This window comes from Desmodus rotundus, chromosome 12, assembly GCF_022682495.2.
Source record: "Desmodus rotundus isolate HL8 chromosome 12, HLdesRot8A.1, whole genome shotgun sequence".
Taxonomy (NCBI): domain Eukaryota; kingdom Metazoa; phylum Chordata; class Mammalia; order Chiroptera; family Phyllostomidae; genus Desmodus; species Desmodus rotundus.
Window position 1 is genome coordinate 83,397,042 of NC_071398.1, and position 19,276 is coordinate 83,416,317.

At 50.4% G+C, this 19,276-nt stretch overlaps 1 protein-coding gene across 10 annotated transcripts in view; it reads right to left on the reverse strand.

Annotated features, from left to right (window-relative positions):
• Positions 1 to 19,276, reverse strand: part of LAMB3 (laminin subunit beta 3) — a 56,691-nt gene that overhangs the window by 22,705 nt on the left and 14,710 nt on the right. For 8 of the 10 annotated variants that reach the window (XM_071220025.1, XM_071220024.1, XM_053915169.1 and 5 more), the window contains 3 exons: positions 11,934 to 12,381; positions 10,536 to 10,600; positions 9,567 to 9,721 (listed from right to left, as the gene is read on the reverse strand). In XM_071220025.1, the coding sequence (XP_071076126.1) occupies positions 9,567 to 9,721; positions 10,536 to 10,563 (183 nt within the window). In that variant the 5' untranslated portion in view covers positions 10,564 to 10,600; positions 11,934 to 12,381. Of the gene's footprint in view, positions 1 to 9,566; positions 9,722 to 10,535; positions 10,601 to 11,933; positions 12,382 to 15,514; positions 15,654 to 19,276 lie in introns of those variants that run through there. The other 2 variants (XM_045187673.3, XM_045187765.3) reach the window with 2 other exon arrangements.

Consider the following 19,276-nt stretch of genomic DNA (forward strand, 5'->3'; position numbering starts at 1 on the left):
GATCCTGTTTGGCATTCTCCACCCACAGGAGAGAATCCTGGGGTCCCCAGCCTAATAGGACTCTGTAGGCAGGTAGTCCCAAGGCCAGGAAAGCGAGCAGCCCCGGGGCTGAGGACAATGGCTCCTTGCCCATGCGCTGGAGTGAGACGAGACAGAACTGAACACCGTGGGCTCCAAAGGAGGGTAGAGGTTGCCCAAAAAAAGCACATGGCCAGGAAACATGGCCCTTGTTCTTTTAGTTGTGTGTATGTGTGTACACACGTGTGTATACACACCCCACGGAGGCAGCATAAGCTTGTCCAGGCTGCCCCAGGCAACACACATAAAACTGTTTTCTCTGAGTAACCGTGGTCCCAAACCTTGTGCCCAGTGTAAAGAACACCGTTCGGAGGGCTCCAAATTTACCCTTAAGCAGAAGCAAGGCTTGGGCAAGAACCGCCCTGACCTACTAGTCCTTCTGGGGGGAAACAACTGTACCTCCACACACCCTGTGCCTCTGCTTTCCCCTAAGCCTCCCTCCTCTCAGAGGGCTTCCGGCTCTTGACCCTCTGCCCAGCCCAGGGAAGGTGATAAGCTAATGAGGCGATTATCTGCTGAACTGATTAACTCAATAGCTCAGTCCCAAAGGGATTGAGTTAATTAATATGCCAAGCCTGTGACTCAGTTTTAAAAAGTCCTTGCCCAGCACCATCTTTCCTCTCCACAGCTGACAGCGCTTGGAACAGTGAATGTGGAAGGGATGCCAGGTGTCCTGGCTTTCTGAGCCTCGGCTTTCCACCCCTTTCCAGCTCTTACCTCCAACCTGCAAAGTAAGAGAACTGTCACCTTCCCAGTGCCTGGAGCTGTTCTTTTCAAGTCCACAAGTGCTTTTTTAAACAGTAAGTCTCAGACGTTTGATACTCCAATAATGGCTGGTACGTGTGCCCGCATAAAACCGCACCCACGGCCCCTGCCCCTCTCTGTCCCTTTCCATTCCTTGCCCTGCCACATTTTTCTTCATAGTGCATGTCTCCACTTGATGTACTATGCATTTATTGTCTATTTGTTTGCCCATAGTAATTGTTTATTGTTTTCCTCCCCTGGTAGAATGGATGGATATTCCATAAGGACAGAACTTACTGTCCTTTACAGCTGTATTCCCAGTGCTTAGAAAAGTAACTGGCACGTAGTAGGCCCTCGATAAATATTTGTTGAGGGGATAGTAAATGCTCAATAGTGTCACCATATTACAAGACACTCCTTCCTACACTTAGGAGGGCGGACAGTGAGGAGGTAAGAAAACAGCCATAGTGAGCGACAGAGGGCCCCCCACGTGCCAGGTACTGCACTAGGAGTCCCAATGCAGTAACTTCTGTAAGCCCCACTACAATTCTATACGGTAAGGAGCATGATGCCTGTTTTACATATGAGAAGGCTGAGGCTCACAGTGCTTCTGTGACTTTCTGATTGACTGATGGGTGGTGTCGGCACCAGAAGCAGAGAGGGATCCTTCCCTCCTCTCTTTCTCTCCCTCCCTCCCCACTCCCTTCCTGTCATTCTCTCGTTTCCACTAGAAACCAGCTGCGTACACAGCCATCATGGGAAGCATGGTCAAAGGGGACAATTTCTGTCTCACCCAAAGGCCTGCTCTGACCCTGAAGCTGACCGCAGGGGAGGCTAAAGCAGAGAAAACACCTTGGAGAGAAAGCAGGCATCTCAGGTCGACCCTGCTCAGTTAACACAGAGACTGCAGATCTGTCAGCAGTGAAATAAATACACTTGAAATAATCCTTTCTGGGCAAGAGAAGCCTCTTGCTGGAATCTGACTCTCCTCCAGGACCCTATTTTGGTCTCTGGCAGAGAGAATGCCCTTCTCCCCACTCTGCCCAGCCTCCCAGGGGCTAACTTCTCTACTCCCCATCCTCTGTCTGCGCTCAGCACAAGTCCCAAGGAGAGAAGGGAACCAGCTGTCTTCTGGCAGCCTGTCACCAGAGCTGTCTCCCTAGCCCCGCTGGGAGCTGATCCCAGGCTGTTCCTTGGCCATGAGAATGCCAGAAACGAGGTTCTTTCTTTCCTTGGGCTAGGGAGCATAGGAGCTAGAACAGCAAAGCCTGGGACTTGGAAAACGCCCTTGATATTTTCAATCGTTAGAATATTATGTAACTAATAAAAATACTCCCTAGAGAGATATGGGGAAAGTGCTTATAGTATAATGTTTTATGAAAAAATTTGGGAATAAACTTGTATATACATCATGATCTCAAAAATATATTTTTTAAAGAAATAGAAAAATGGAAGGAAGGAAATATACCAATATTATAAAATTGCTGATATTCACCCAGTTTGACCTAGAAAAAAATCACCTGCATGCAATTAACCTATTATCTCTGGGAAATGGGATTACAGGTAACTTTTCCTCCAACTTTGTAATTTTTTTATGATTTAAAACTTTCATACTTTGGATAGATATTAACTTTTATACTCAGGAAAACAGACATTATCGTAAAGTAAAACAAAGTAAAAATGTCCCAGCTGCTCAGTGTGGCCTTGTCCCCTGCCTCCTCCCTCTGTCCTCACAGTGTGGGGTGCCCACGCCCTCTCTACCTTCCTCCCACGTGTGCAGCACTGGTGCAGGGATCAGATGCCCCCCACACTTAAAACTATGTGCTGCTTACCACAGTGACATGGCTAAAGGAGGGCTGTATCTCAGTCCTCAGAGGCAGGCTAAGCCAGCAGGCTTAGGACAGGTATTTTAAGTAGTTCTACTTGTCAACTAGCTAGCAGGATGGGGGCCTGAAATAGAACAGCTTATGGCAGAAGCCCACATAAAGACAAGCTGCTTGTTCCTTCTTTCTCTTTGGGCCTCAGTTTCCATTTCTATTTTATTCTTGTTGCTCTGTATTCTTGTATTCTCTGTAGTATGTATATGAACGTGTGTGTGTGTGTGTGTGTGTGTGTGTGTGTGAGATTCTCAAGGTGAGGCTGTTCTCCTGGTGAGTGCTTCGTGCTTCTGCCTCACTCAGTGACAGAAGCTCTCAGCTGCAGCCGTTCCCTTTCTGGGGTCATTTGGCCAGCACTGCCCTGGCTGTGCTACCTCAGAGACATAGCATTATTATCAATCCAGCCTGACAGGCCTCCAGCCAGTTTGGCTCCTGCTTGCTCTCCATCTGAAAAGGCTGAGCCTCTTCCCTTATCCTGGAGCCTTCCAGAATCTCAACTCAGTCTGGCCAGAATACCCTCACCCCTACCCTGAGAACTCAGGGAGGGCAAAGGAGAGAGCAAGAGCCAGCACAAGCCTTAATCACAGTGGAGAGGGGTGGATAAAGGAAGGCAATGCAAATCAAAGCTCTGTCTTTGCAGAAACAGAAAGAATTCTGGGGGAAAATAGAAAAATAGGCTCTGGTTAGACATGGCCAAGGTCCCTCCCAGGAGCAAGCCAGAGGCCACCTGTATCAATGTAAGGAGCTATAGAGCTACAGTCAAGGTCATGACTGGCAGCCAGGGACCAAAGAAAGAAAGTCAAGGGCAAAAAAAAAAAAATTAGCTCTATGAAAGAAAAGACATTTCTTCCACTTTAGCTTCCGTATTGGTAAAATGCAGGGGTGGGGTAAGATAATAAAGTTCCTTCTTGCTCTAACATGCTCTTAGAATTCTCCATCCAGCTTATCAGCTCAGAAGTGAGACACTCCAAACAAGAATGCAAAGGAAGCAAGAGAAACATAAGCCTTTGGCCAGGGCCCATACTGGAGAAAAACTCTCCCCAGCAAAGTGGAAAAGGAAAGAAAGGGCCCTTAAGGCCTTTGGTCAGCAAGGCCTCCATTAGTTCTCCCTGGGATCCACAAGCTTCACCATTTCCATATCAATGGACATGGCCAGCAAAGGTCCAAAATGAGGGCGTGCTGGGGTGTTGGCTGGGAGGAATGCCTCGATGCTGAGGTACATTTTGATCATAGCCCTAATTCTACACCACCCTATCTCCACCCAAACTAAATTCAGAAAGGTCACTTTCTGAGGCTAATTGTAGAGATGACATATACCACACATCCAGAAATTACACTGCACCCCGCTCACTCCTGAGCACTGTCAGGTGTTACCCCAGTTCATCCTTCCGAAAGCTCTGGGGTGGATACCTTACATGAAATGGTGGGTAGCCTCATTTCACAGATTGGGAAGGCAAGTCTTAGAGAAGTCAAGATATGTGCACATGTTCATAGAGCTAGGAAGAGAGGAAGCCTGGATTTCTGCCCTGGGCTACCTGCCTCCAAACCTTCTCGTCCTGTTCTGATTCAAGGGGCACAGTGGCCCCTTGGCAACCATGGAGAATTGCAGGGACTAAAATTGGTTTTCAAGATGCTCTTTCTCTTCTGTCCTGGGAAGGGCAGCCTCCACCTCAGCCCAGACCTCTACAGAACGAGCGTCCCCTAGAGCTCAGTGTAGAGAGATCGTTTGTGTGACTGGACCTTTGCAGGTTCTACCAGTGACAATGGTCCCTACAGTCCCTGATAACAGAAAAGCAAGTGAGGTCTGCAAGACACTGCCCAGAAACTTCTAGGGGCCTGAACTGAAGGAACAATGGGGTACAAGGGCATGTCAGCAGGCCTGTGAGGTCACCCAGGCCTTCCCACTACACCTTCCCCCTCATCTCTCCTTTTAGCTCTACACGCCACACTCCTCAGCCCACCACAGCTAGGACCCAGGAATCTCACATGCCATCAACCCAAGTTTTGCTTCCCTCTGATAACAACTCTCTTCCTCAATGCCCCCTTCCATTTTCTTCTAATGTCTCAAAACTTATTTGTCTTGGGTCTTATTCTCTTGTGACCCTTTGCAAAAGCCACAGCTGATTTGTCATGAGCAAACCCTTGCTGAGACCTAAATGGTCGATAATAGATTGATACAGTGCCTTTCCCAAGGGTGTTTGCATCTTAAACAAGGAACTGAACAATCCTTCAGCCAAAAGAGTGAATCCCCAGTGCTAAGAGCTTTGAGAGTTTCAGACCCACAGAGACCTCCTGGGAAGCAGGAAGGCAGATGTTTTGGTCAGAGACAGTCTCAGAGCCCTCTGAGGGCATGGAGGATGAGGCTCTTGAGACCTACATGGACATGCCCTCTGCCTACACATTTGCCATGCCAAAGGTCAAGCAAACAGACAGTCATTAAAGGAAGACGGTGCTTGTTGGGGTGTGTGCACACGGGTGTGGGCGCACTCACTTGCATGTGCAAGTGTCTCTGTGTGTGTTTGGGAAAGGGGACGTCAACTGGCTACTGCCCCTCAGCTTGTTTCCAAGAGATAAAAAATGACAGCTGTTTAGTTTACACAGCTAATTAACCTGAGGAATGCACTGTGTAAGGCTGTTATTAAAGCAGCTGGGTAATTAAGTTTTTCCCCACCAAGGGAGGGTGTTGGGGGATAAATAAAGCATTTTGGGGAGCAGACACAACACTGGAGGAGATACTGTCAGGAGCAGAAACAGGGCTGGAAAGCTTCCAGATGAAGCCCCGCTGGTTCCTGAGGAGCGTGCACCAGCTCAGAGATGACCAAAGGGCATGGCTCTGCCCCAACCCCGCCCGTGCTCACCTGAGAAAGACCATGGCAGACCCTCAAGGTCACACACAGCCCAGCCATCTCCAAGAAGCTGGCGGAGATATTAGAGCTGAACAAAGGTAAAGGTTGACTAACCCAACTCTTCCATTTCATAAAAGGGAAAATGGTGGTCTAGACAGAAGCCATGACCTTTATCACATTTCTAGTCTAAGTGTCAGAGCCAGGACCAGAACTAGAGTGTCTGCACTGTTGGTCGGGCGACTCCGCTAACCATGACTGCTTCCATATTCTCTACCAGCCCACTGCCAATCAGCCCACTCCCAGCCCACTGGAGGCAGTCACCTTGGAGGCAGAGAGTGGGGTGGCCCAAGGGTGGGTTGGTTTCAGTAAGTATGTGAATGTGTGTCCTGATCAGGGAAGAGATGCTCAGGACTGTGATTAACAGATGGGGTGATCCCTGCGTGCTGACACAGGTCCCAGAGGTGGGTGGGGAAGGACATAAAACATTTAGCATCTCCCAGACACCATGCTGGTGGTCATGTGGCTCATTCTTGTAGACCAGAGGTCCTCAACCTTTCTTGGCAGCAGGGACTGGTTTCATGGAAGACATGTTTACACAGAAGGTAGGAGGTGGGCAGGAGGCGGAGCTCAGGCAGTGATGCCAGCAGAGCTTCGCTTGCTCACCAGCCACTTACCTCCTGCTGTGCAGCCCAGTTCCTAAGAGGGCACGAGCCAGTACCAGTCCACAGCCCAGGGGGTGGATCCCCACCCCCTGTTTTAGATGGCCCACACAACAATGTATTGAAGTGGGTGCTATCGTTATGCCCATTTTTCAAACGAGGCACTGAGGCTCCAGGAGAGAGCACAGAAGAGAACAAGGGCAGGGATACGTCACAGACATGTTCACTCGTGCTTGAGGTTCAGAGGACAACGGTGCAGTGAGGCTACCCAGAGGTTATCTAGAAGCTGGGAGAAAAAGAACAAGGGGACAGGAGGGGACTGTGGCATCAGGCCATTTAGGTAATAAACTGCCTGGGCGCAAGCCCAGACAGCTGATGGGTAGGCAGGGTAGGAAGGCCTTGAAGGGGGTAGGGAGGAGTGCCACGAGGCAAAGCTGGCCAAGTTCTATGTCCACTGGAAGTGTTGCGATGTAGACGCCAAACCCACCAAAGCTAGTCCTCGAGGCCAATAGGGTTTAACTGCTGAGATAAAATTAGGCAGAGTAGGTAACATGTCAACAGGCTAAGATGGCTCAGAAAGAAAGGAGACACAGTCTGAGATTGGGAGATGGGAGACAATTCTGGAACTGGAAAGTGTCCCAACGGCTCCTGCAACCCCATTCCACTGAGTTTCCCTGGGGCTGGGGGTGAGGAGTGAGAATTACAGAATGTCCAAGGTCATAATCTCCATGGCACTCGCACCTGTGCCACATCAGTAGGCCAACAGCAGGTGCTGGGTGATCTTGAACTGAGCTCAGGGCTCGAAATGTCACCCCTGTACAGAAATAGCACGGAGGCAATAACCAGAGGCTTTGACTTAAGGAAGGTGCATATATGGAGGTGGGGGCTGTTAGAAGGGGGTGGGGGAAGAAAGGAGGAGGAGGCATGAGCAATGCAGCTCTGTATCATGCCACTCTCTTTTCCAGGTGGGGCTGGCCAGCACACCCTCCCATCTCTAACTGCTCAAAAAACTCAACACTTCTGTGTTTCCACCAGAAGTTTGGGGTCTCAGCACCTACCCTCCCAATAGCTCCCGGGAATAACAAGAGCCACTCATGGAGTATTGTGAAAATTAACTGAGATAATTTATAGAAAACTCTTAGGATGCATAATGTGTGCTTAATAAATTATAGCTGCTATAATATTTAATAATAAAATAAACTTAGCACAGTTAAACCTAGATTCCTAATTTTCGTCACCCAGCCATAACTGCACCCAGTGAGGGTTCAGGGTCCTTCCATCGGAGGGAGCATCTGCGCCTTTAGTGTGTATGTTCACTGCTGGCGACCCATGGCCTCTAGATGAGGTAGGTAAGGGAGAGGGAAAGTGAGATCAGGGAAGACAGGGAGGTGGGTAGGGGGAGAGAAGCTGGTCCTCAGATGTCAGCTCACTCCCAAAGAAAGTTAGAGCAAGGAGTAACCCTAGAGACCATTCCATCTCTCACTCACTCAGAGAAGAGGAAATTCTGAGACTTAGAGAGGGGCAATATCTGATCACACCACAAATGAGTGGCAGACCTGGGGTTACACCCTGCACTCAAGATGCACTATCCTCTACTCTTTCCAAGAAGGTCCATAGATTTACTCCCCCTTAGAGAGAAAGAAAAAAGAGTCAATGCTTCTCAACTTGCATAGCAACAAAATAGCTGAGATTTGTTTAGACTCCTCTTTTGCAAGCACTCTGCTTTGCTCTCAAGGGGCGACTCACAAGCAGGGAAGGCAGTAGGCTCCAGAGAGCATCCGAGAAAGTCAGAGGGCAGACCAGGGTGAAGTCCAAACCCCCAGGCCTAGAGGAAGAGGCTGTCCAGACAGGGGCTGGGGCTAAGGGGACGGCCCAGCACAATGGCCTCCGATCTTTCCTCGCTTCCTCTCCCAGAAGACGGGTCAGCCTAAGAAAGGGGGTCAGAGGTCTCCCTGACATTTTTAGACATGGCTCACAGGCACAGGATTTTGAGAGTGTGTGGGAAGGGACAGCTAAAACCATTCTATTGCCCAGAGAGCTCCATACTGCCAGGTCCTCTGATGCTTGTGGAGCAATCTGGGCCCCCAGGGAGGACTCGCCTGATGCTGTGGCCATTTCACCCAACACTGTCAAACGAGTTTCCCATATCCAAGTGGGTAAGATGCAGAAACCACAGCCATCTCTGCTCAGCACCTCCAAAGCCATAATCTGGTACCATCTGTGATTAAAAGCTGCCAAAAGAACACTGGGGACTAGAAGGACAGCGAGGCCCAGAGGCAGCATCAGATGCGTTACCATGGTCCTGAGGACAAGGACAGTCTGGAAAGAGGAAACCACAGATAACCTAAGTCTCCTTCACGGCAATCAATCTCCCTCACTCCCTTGCTCGCTCAGTCGATTTTTTTTCCCTCAAAGGCTGCAGAGACTTAGGGCGAACCACACCCTCATCCACTCCTTCATCCAAATCTGTATTTTGAGGGCAGAAAAAATGGTCCAATGTGCTGAGCAGCTGCGAAACGAAAAAACACTGAATGATTTCAACCTTGGTGAACACAAGGAGCAAGGAAAGACCCCAACCTTGTTGAACGGAAAAGAAAGAAAACCAAAGTTCCGACAAAAAAGCTCTAGAGGCAATGTAAGAAAAAGAAAAAACTAGAAGAAAAATCACAACCGCTCTTTGAACACATCAGTTGCCAATGTTAGCTGAAGTAGCTCCGAGTGATGGAGTTCCTGGATTCGCTCCGCTCCGTTTTCTTCCTTATCAACTGAGTCCCTGAACCTCCTTGCTAAGCTCAGGTCACTTCCTCATTTATTTCACGGATCTGTGTCCTTCAACAACAGTGCAAGTGTTTCCCGCTTTTTGCAGCTCTGTCCACACCCACACCCCAGTGCTGGTCAAAGAGATGATGGCGACAGAGTGACCGTGGCGGCACTCAGCTCACCCCCGGCAAGACACAACCCATGTACACATCCCAGCACCTGTGCTCCACCAGCCAGGACCTTGTGCACCAAAGATGGCACATCAGACTCTATATACAAAGGATGAATATTTATCTGATTGCCTGTCCCCAAGACTTAGCTGACTGTCTGTCCCCAAGACTTAACTGACTGTCTTGTCCATGTCCAAGGGCTGAGAAATGACTCCAGTTTTGTGGAACAGAAAAGAGGAAAGAGCTATTCAGCTACTGCTGAGTACATTTTCTCCTGCCCACGCTTATACTTTTCCTACACCCCCTGCCCACAGTGCATAGGGCTGGGCCTCTACCAAATACACTCTAAGTATTCAGTGAACAATGGCAGGCTCACCCACCCCACCCACCTCAGCTTCCTCCAGCCCTGGAGGCTGTGGAGCTAGAGCCTACCTCGCCATACTGGGTGCAGTAGGTCTCAGGCCTGGTCAGTCCACAGGTAGATGAAGCTCGGAGAAACTGGGTCCTCCCAATGAGCAGGTCCCCAGCAGGGGGATAGCAGGCCCCACGGGAGCAGGCTTGCTGGGCATGCAGGAGGCTGGGAAAGGCTGAAATCACAGGGGGGCTGGGGTTCAGTCAGAAGAGAAGAGGGTCCAGATGGCCGCCCCAGCCTCCCTCAGGGAAGCAGACATCGACAAGGCTAGACCCTCTCCTTCCCTCCTGCTCACTTTCACTGGTGACAGTAATTATGGTAACCCTGAGGATACTGGGTTAAAAAACTGATTTCGTAATTTTATAACCCCCAACTTAAAAAAAAAAAAAAAAACAGGAAAAACACTGGCAACCAACATCCATCCATGAATGACCCTGAAATGTGGCTCCCATGTGTGGCTTTTAGAAACAAACTTCGGACCCAGGCTTGGCCACCAGACACAGACCACAACTCTCCTCCCCTGCAGCGTGGCCTCTGACAACAGCCCAGAGGACGGCTAGCTGCTGGCCACTGTGGAACACTGGGAGGTTCCTGCATTCTTTCTGCTCGTTTATCTGCAAAGTTGACCCACGTTTTGTGAGCACGCCATTACAAGTCACTGGAAAATCAAGAACTCAAGCCATGACGGGTCTGGAGCCAGCTTGAGAGTGAACGGGTGGGAAAGACCAGGGCACTCGGGGAACTGGAAGCCACCTTGGGTGGGAACAGGAAGACACCTGGGAGCTCCTCAAGAGAGGTAGAAAATCATCCTCCCTGAAGGCATAAAGGAGTAAAGAAACCTCATGGGTGTCCCCAGGAGACAAGTGTTCCAAACGCTAGGACTGAAGGGTGACAGGTAATGCTTACACTTTGGTTAACTGTCCTCCCCCCAACAGCTTTCGCCTCCCTCCTGTATGACAGGTTTTGGAAAGATAGGAAGGGATACTCACCAAACCACAGGAGAAGGAGTGGCCTCATCTTCAGCCAATGGGGTGATCCCCAGAGAGGTCCTCGCCTGGGGCAAAGCAAAGCACCCTGGGTAAAACAGCGCAAACCGCCAGGGCATACTAGCCCCTTTTTTGCTTCTGAACTCATGTTTTTTTTGGAAGTCTTTACCTAGGGGCTTGACCTAGGACAACTCTCAGCAGCAGGTACATTTGGAGCTGAAAGCTTGGAAAATAACAGAGCCCTGGACTACTATCCCAGCTGGCCTGTGACTCACAGGGTGCCCTGGGATAATACCATCCACTCCCAGACTTCAGCTCCCTCATCTGCAGTGGAAAGGAGGAGGATGGGCTGGCCCTGCCCTGAATAGTCATAAGAACTACTTGGGGAGCAGGGCCCTTTGCAGCACAGGAGCTGCAGAGAGGTCTGAGGCCTTGTCACTGCCCAAGGAAGAGGCCTGGCCTTTCCCAGGGCCAGGCCCAGCCCACAGATCCAAAGGTGAGTAGGTCAAAGTGGCTGAAGGTCTGGAGGCCAGTCCTCTACTGCCATTGGCATGGCCTCCAGTACCGCCGAGGGCCACCTCGAGGGTAAGGCTGTGGTAGCCACAACTCTGGGCTCAGCAGGTGGTTGGAAGGTGATGGGGAGGCCTGGCAGTCTTTAAGAAGTGAGTGAGGATTTTAGCTGCACTGGAGGCAACCCAGAATGTCTCTAATAATGGGCTGGGCTGGGCTGCACAGGAGGGGCAAGGCTGGGAGGCCAAAGCAGGGATTCTGAAGGAGACAACGGATGGATACTCGAAAGTCCGAGAGGCAGGCAGGCCGGTCCTGCGCATGCAGCGCCCACCTCTGCCTCAGACTGGGTGCTCGCTCTGCTTCAGTGACAGCCACAACTCCTTTGGCTAGGGTAGGGCGGGGGGATTGACAAGGCAGGGCCAGAAAGGGAACTGGGACTCTCCTTTAAATTATACACCCTAATGCTTCAAAATCATTCCTTCCAATCAGTTCCCAGGAGCGTCAGGGGCCCAGAGAGGAGACAGATGGGCCCAAGACGGAGGCCCACCTTCTCATCTACCTGCTGCACTATCTCTGCCCTCTCACCCCCAGAACAAGGCATTCTGAGCAGCCTTGGAAGAGCTCTGGCCCCACACCCCAGCCTTCCCTCTTCTCTTTGTGCTCAGCCCCGGATCTGAACTTGCTTTTTTCCAAGTCGCTGAGACACTTATCAGATGTGAAAAGGCAGTTCAAACAGAGGCAGACAGTCAAGATAGCGTTTGCAGGTGGCTCCTTCAGATGAGCTCTCAGGAAGAGGAAGAATCAGGCCCTACAACCAGGCCTCAGACACCCAGAGCACAAAGCCTTCTCCCCGCCCTGCCCCCACCAAGCAGGTGAAGGCAGATAACATACCTGGCTCCCTGCTGCCACTGTTCTCTCTCCAGATCGCCTGAGAGCACCCTTGAATGAGGGGGTCTCCGTTCCCGGCTCCCAGTTTTTAAACAACAGCCTCACCTCTGGAGACTCCCTGGCTGGGCGCAGCCCACTGCAGGGCGGGTCTCAGGAATCTGGCGGCTGGCACGCCCATCCGCCGTTACTGCACCCCCACAGCCCCAGGACAGGACTGGGCAAGTGGGCTGGTCCCCGAGGCCTCACAGCAAGCCTGGCAGTGCCCACCTGCCTTTGCGTGCCACGGGGGGTGAAGGGGAACGCTGCAAACTGAAAGCACCAGGCAAATATTCAAGGTCATTCCAGACCAGGGTTCGGAGGGCAGGTAGGGCACTGGCATTTGTAACAGGCACTGTACTTGGTGTTTTCTCAAGGCTTGGAAGGATCAGCTTCCTCTTGTGTCCTGGACCACCTGGGCAGAAAAGTAAGCAGAAGATAAGAAGATCAGGGCTTGCATAAAGGGTGTCACAGCCCCAGACCCGTCTTCAGGCTGGAAGGTAGGAAGACCCAAACATCCAGGACCTGGAAAGCACCAGGCCCTCTCTTTCCCCAAGAAAAACAGTAACAGTGGAAAATCCCTGATTCCTGCAGAATTCAGAAGAACCTTAAAAGGCTCATCAGGGAGGGGTCAGGGCCCAACTCACCCAAGGAAATTTTAAGCGGAATAAGAAATAAACTCTAAATGCTTCCCCTCCAGCTCCCTCCCTGGGTTGGCAGAGAGCCCTAGGACAGGTAACTACCTGTGAGTCACTGCCCCCAGCTTTAGAGGAGGGCTGGTCTCCTAGCCTCTCCCTTGCAGGGCAGGAATGCCCGCCTGGAGGGCCAGAAAACAGACCTGACCACAAGTGGTGGAAGGCAAGGACAAAGCACAACTGGGTGGACTTGGCTTGGCCCCACCGCCAGGCCTAGGAACACAGCCTCCTTTGTGGGACCCCTGGCGGGCACCTGGCTCAGGGTCACTGGGCTGAGAGCCACTGAAAATGGCAGTAACAGCCCAGGTAGAGAGGCTGGTCTCAGAGGACACTCTTCCCCCAGTTTAGGGTCAGAGGGCTTTAGAGAGATCTGGAAGGTCACCCAGTGCATATCTTGGCCCTGGAGAGCCTGCACTGGCATTGTTTGAGAACAGTATTGCTTCAAAGTTCCTATGTAAAGGAGACTCTTAACTAGCCACTCTGGCCTGTCAGTCTCTCCTAAGCAGGAAGTTCTCTCTACAATAGGAGGGCTAAGTCCAAGAAATTGGTTTGGGGACCCTCAGGAGAAAATGTAGCATCTTGTGGATTAAGCTGGACATTTCTAACCTTCAGTCTCTAATTTAACCCAAGAAATTTAGATGGGCTGGAGAACTGCCGTAACTACTAAATGGACAACAAGTTGTTTAGATGCATGATGGAAATTCAAACAAATGTTAGTGTCTTGACCCCTGTAAGCATTCCAGTGAAATCTAGCTTTACTCAAGAAGCTCGAGTCAGTAAGTACAAGGAGCTTCCTTTCGTGGGCCTTAAATCTGCAACAAGAACACAGGGACCCTCATCAAGTTCCCCAGACAGCAGTCCCTGCTGACACCCCCAGGGTTCTGAAGCCACCTGTCTGATCTCTTCCTCTCCACTTCTCCAACTCCCTAAACTCAAGGCTCTCAGAAAGTTTTCGCCCTCCTGGAGCTGCCAACCCTCTACCCACCACCAGGAAAGAGGATGTACAAACAACTCATTAATAGTTAACTCAGCAGAAGAGCAGGTGTTGTAATCTCAGATCCTCACCTTTAAATCCCCCTCCTACTCCCCCGTTAGGAGGCAAAAGCCCAGGTAAGTAAGCTTTTGGTGTCTCAGACATCACAGGCTGGGGCAAGTCCAGGGAGTGGCTTGGCTTTGCAGGAAGAAAATGTCAATTTCCCTGTTTGGGCCCCCAACACGTTCCTGCCAGGCCCGGGACGTTATTTCTGCAGAACCCAAGAGTAGCCCAGTCAGCCTCACTCCTTATGGACACCAAGCTCTCCCCCTGTAATCTAGTGCCTCTAGGACTGCAGGGCCCCCGGCATAGGCTTTGAACTTCAGAACCCAATTCTTTCAGACACAAGAAGACTAAAATAAAGCCAGAGGCTGGGTTAGGACCCAGCCAGGGCTAAAGGGGAGGCAGGGGCGTGGCTCCAACGCTGCAGCCTCCTGTCTGTGTACCCTTGCCTCCCTCCCTGCCTCCCACTGTCCTGCTCCAGATCCCTCAGTCCTCAGGTCCCACCTCCCATCCTTGGCTCATTTGAACTTCCCCCTCAGGATAGTGGCTGACCAAGTCATCCTTGACTCCTGATTCTCGCACCCCCACCTATCAGGCAATTCCAAAGACAACCAGGACCACTTCTACCCTCCTGGTCTGGGCCTCTCTTCCCCAGACTTCTGCAATAGCCTTCCTACTGGTCTGTAGTCCAGTCCCAACACAACAGGTCACACCCTCTGCCACTCAGAATGCTGTACCTGCTCCCCACTGCAGACAAAGTCAAAGCCAAAGCCCTTACAGAAGCCGCACGTATACAACCCCTGATTACTTCTCAACAGGACCACTGCTATCCCCTTTTCCCCTTCCACTCCAGCCACATGGCCTCCTGGCTGTGCTTCTGAGTTACCAGGCTCCTTCTGTCACAGGCTATTGCCCCAGCTGCTCTCTCCACCTGGACCATTCTTTCTCCAGTGTCTGCAAGGCTCACTCTCTTACCTCTTTTAAGTCTTCGTTCAAATACTACCTCCTCCATGAGGCTGACTCTGAGCACCCTCTTTAAAATGACAGCCAAGTCAGGGGGGTACGAGACTTATTGGGGGCACCACTTTGTAAGTTACAGAAATGTCTAACCACTGTGCTATGCACCTGAAACTAATATAATATTAAAATTCAACTGTAATTGAAAACTAAAAAATAATAAAGTGACAACCAAGCTCCCTGTCCCCCACCCCAGCTCTCCCCCAGCTCTCCATTACTGATAGGCTGGGATTTGGGGATTTGTTTTGGGTGGGCTGGTTTGGGGGAGGAATTTGCAACACTTACCTCCTTCTAACTAACTATATCACATACCGATTTATCATGTTTACTTTCTGCCTCCCTCCACCAGAATGTAACGTCCACGAAGGCAGAGATTTTTGTCCATGTTGTTCACTACTATTTTCCAACTACCTAGAAACAGTGCCTGGCACATAGTAGGTGCTCAATATTTGTGGAATGAATGGATTCACATGGACATGTAAATCATGGATATAGGTCAGTAATTTTCAACCGGTGTGCCTCAAGAATTTTTAAGGCATGTAATACCTGACTTTAGTCAGGGGCACTGACCTCTTCTCCCTTAGGCTGTCAAATAAAAAAGTGACAACAGCCAACACAGCAATAGCCACCTGGTGGGAATGAATCAAAATTATACCTATTTTTTGGTCAGATCAGCAAAAAATATATTTTTTGGTGAGCTGCGGAATTGTAGTAATTAGTCTATGTGTGACATGAAGTGAAAAGGTTGAAAATGGTCTATGTGGCTTAACAAGTCTCGGCGCCCTTGCAGGTGTACTTACACTCAGAGGGCACAGTCTGAGCTTTTTGTCACCACAGTGGATGGCTAACAGTAGTAATTCATACATCAGTCAGCTGCGGGGGTGGGGTCCGCTTCTGAAGCTGTCACCGTGTCTGCTTACCGGTCATTCCTGGCAGTGTCTCCACCTGCCAGACTTAACCTGTCCAAATTGCCAATGAGATCAGACAGGATTTCATCAACGAGCAGTCAAAGGATAAGGAGCAAGGAAAGGAGGAAGGAAAGGAAGGAAAGGGGAAAAGAAGTTAAGAGGGATAAGAGAGCCTGGTCCAGGCTGTAAATGCTGATACTCAGGTGATGGAGGAAGGAGCGCCGGGTGACTAAGGCTCAGGCATCGCCCGAATACAGTGAGTCATGGCTGAGTGCTTGTCTGTCGGACAGGGTAGACTCCAGGAGTGGCCCTGGGATTGGCCACGTGACTCAGGCTGGCGTGGCCCTCCGCTCCAGCACAACTGCTCAAGTGCCCAGACAATCAGTCACTCTTCTGTGTGCCTCACCAAGAACCAAAGAGAGAAAGTGGGTCTCTGAAGTTACTGAGCAGACGGGAACCAGCCTCGGGCAGAGGCCGGCAGTAAGCAGAGGAGGAGTCTGCACTGCCGGTCATGGGGTGACTCTATTCCATACCCTCCTCTCTATGCCCCTACTCTCACCTCCCCGACAGACAGCCGTGTGCATGGGCGGGGGCCTGAGGTCTGGGGAAAATCAGGCAGTCAGTCTAAATGAACTATACCGAGCATTTCCCAAGTGCTTGCCACATGCCAGGCACTGTGCTAAGCCCTTTGCATGTATTAACTCATTGAACACCCACTGTATCTCTGTGGGGGTAGACATTTAATTACCCTTCCTTTACAAATGGAGAAAATGAGGCACATTTTCAACAACTTGGTCCCAGCGAGCAAGTGGGTCATTTGAACTCAGACCAGTTTGCTCTGGCACTCAGATTCTTAGTTGTAACTTAAAGCATAAAATTGCCTAAGTCCCTGACTCCACCCTTAGGAACCCTTGACCAGAGTCCACCAGACTCTGAACCTCATGTTTACCAAAACTATTCAAGATCCCGTATCTAAAAATGTCTCTTTAAGCCCTTGCTCCAACTCTTGGAGCACTGATGTTGACTGAGGGCTCCTGGGGAGACACTGTAGAAACATCTAGAACAGATGCCACATTTTGTTTGCTCTCCATATTGACAGCCTGTCTTGTGTGGGCGCAGACGGAGCGGGTGCTGGCCTCCAGCTCCCCCCTCTCAGAGACCCTGGTCTGCACCAGCAGGGTTTCCCCCTCGTGTCAACAGGAAGCTGATCTGAGTGAGGACGTGAGCACCTAAAGCCGTGAAAAGACAGAGACGGTGACTGGACAAACGTCACAGTGAGCTGATGAGATTACGCAAAGGGCATAATGACGGATGACATAACTTCCCCCTTACCCCAGGAAGGGAGAGGCCATCCCTTGAGGTCAAGCTCCTGGGTCACCCTAGGGGAACCTCATCTCCTTTTGTTCTGCCCCCCAGGGTACACCCCCAAATGTCCCACCCCCTTCCCTCTAGAGGGGTACAGCTCAGCCTGCAGCTTGATGGAGTCAAATGCTGGCTGGCTCCCCAGAGAAGAGGGAGGAATATCTTAGCATTTCTGCCACTGTCACTGCCCTACCCACTGCACTACCTTCCTCTGGCAAATAGGCCAACTCAGGACCATGCCCCCTTTTCCACCCCCTCAGACACCTCTACTGTCCAGCCAGTACCCTGTGGGGTAGGTTCTCGGGACCTAAGTCAAACCTCTGTGACCTTTGGCCACAGATTTGCCATGTGGAACTGACCACGTGGCCCTGACCCAGCCTCGCCTGGGAGGGGAGAGACATAGAGCAGAAAGGGGCAACATGCAGCCACGCAGTAGGTCACGAGTGTCTGGGGAAAGGAGACACAAAGGAAGAGCTGAGAGGGTCAAGGAGCATTTGCATTATGAGATCTCCCCAGGCTGAAAGAGGGCTGCCCACGAGACTTTAAAATTCTAACTGAGATCCCTGAAAGGACCACTAGAGAGACAAAACTTAAATTGCCTAATGTTCAAATGGGCAGTGAGGACTAAATATAGAGAAGTGGGTATCTGTGGTTTGAAGGTGTGTCTGGCTTCCTGTCTGGAATCAATACCAGGTAAAGGCTTTTAATTAGCATGTCCCTGCAGTGCCTGTGGCCACACAGGGTCTGTGTTTGAACTTGAACCTCTCTGAAATCCGAGACTTTGCTCAAACTCTGCCACTCAATAGAAGCGTAAACTTGGGCAAGCCCCTGTCTGGGCCTCAGGCTCACAATTCACAAATACAAGTGTTGGATTTTACTGGTTCTCAAGCCAGGCTGCCCATCAGAATGACTTACAGAACTGATAGAAGTATATCCTTCAGGCCCTGCCCCTGCCAGGGATATAATTGGCTTGCAGAAGGGCAGGAACTTTCAATATGTTTTCCAAGCTCCCTGAAGACCCTCCAGCTCTGGGATGCCGTTCTCAGAGGCCAGTGGTTTAAGACGGCAGTTAAAAGCCTAGACTTTAGAGTGAGAGAGGTGAAGCTTCAAGTTTGGTTTTGTTCTCGCCAGCTGTGACTTTGGACAACCAAAGCGCCTTGCCTCCACTGGGAATGGTCAACAATCTACCTCACGGGTCCTTGTAAAGGTGAAGGGAAACAATGTGTGTATAACCCTTAGCAAAGTGCCTGACTAGGTCAGAGCTCCGTAATGGGCATTGGTCCCCATGGGAGCAACACACGCAGGTGTCTTGGGCTATGATCAGCAGTCTTTACAACATTGGTAACAAAAAGCAAATATCACTCTCCTGCAGACGTTGGCTGGGCTGCTCCCCTCCTCCTCCCCCACACAGGGGGCCCAGGCCCCAACCTGAGAGTCTGTGCTTTGTGCATTCCACTGATTCCATCAGTGCTGCAAACTCCCCAGGGACCATAACCTGGACCAGAAGGAAAAACAATGCACTCAGGGGCCAAACTGAGCTGAGCTCTCCAAGAATGGTGATGCGTCTGACGGTTCCAAACAGGGAAGGGCAGAGGGTGGGGATAGGGCTGTTTACAAACAGAGGACAGAGGAGCAAACGCAAGCATGACATTGTTTATGGCTTCAAGCATTAGGCACAGCGGAGTCCAACACCTGATTAAAATAGGAGTCTAAGCTAGTCTGGGCAGCAGGTTTGCTACTTAGCTCAGGGCAGTTGCCAGGCAAGTCTGAGGGTACAGGGAAAGAGGCCCTGTGTAGCAGGACCTCTGCTTACACAGATCAAAATCTAATCGATATTGTTCCAGACAAGGGTGATGAGTCCTTAGCTAATCCAATTCCTTCCCCTTAAAACATCATTCAAAACTGACTCCCTTCTGATCTAGAATACTGATAAAGAGCTTTTCATAACTTGGGGAAATGTTTATGAGATACGATTAACTGGGGGGGAAATAAGAAAGCAAATGTGCAAGAATCTACTTAACTCTTGAAAAAATACTCAGAGAGAAGACAGGGAGAAAATATCCAATATGTTAGCGTTTTCTATCTCTGTATTTCTCTGTATGCTCTCATCTTCCAGAATGAGCATATTTTACTACAAAGAATGATAAATTAAAATAAAGTAGAATGTTTCAGGGAGGAGAGCAATTTCCGTCCACCTACAAGTTAGTTATTATCCCTTCCTCTCTTTGCCCCCCACCTTTGCCCTGAGCCCCTCCCACTATCCCCACACAGATTCTCTGAGAATCCTCTACA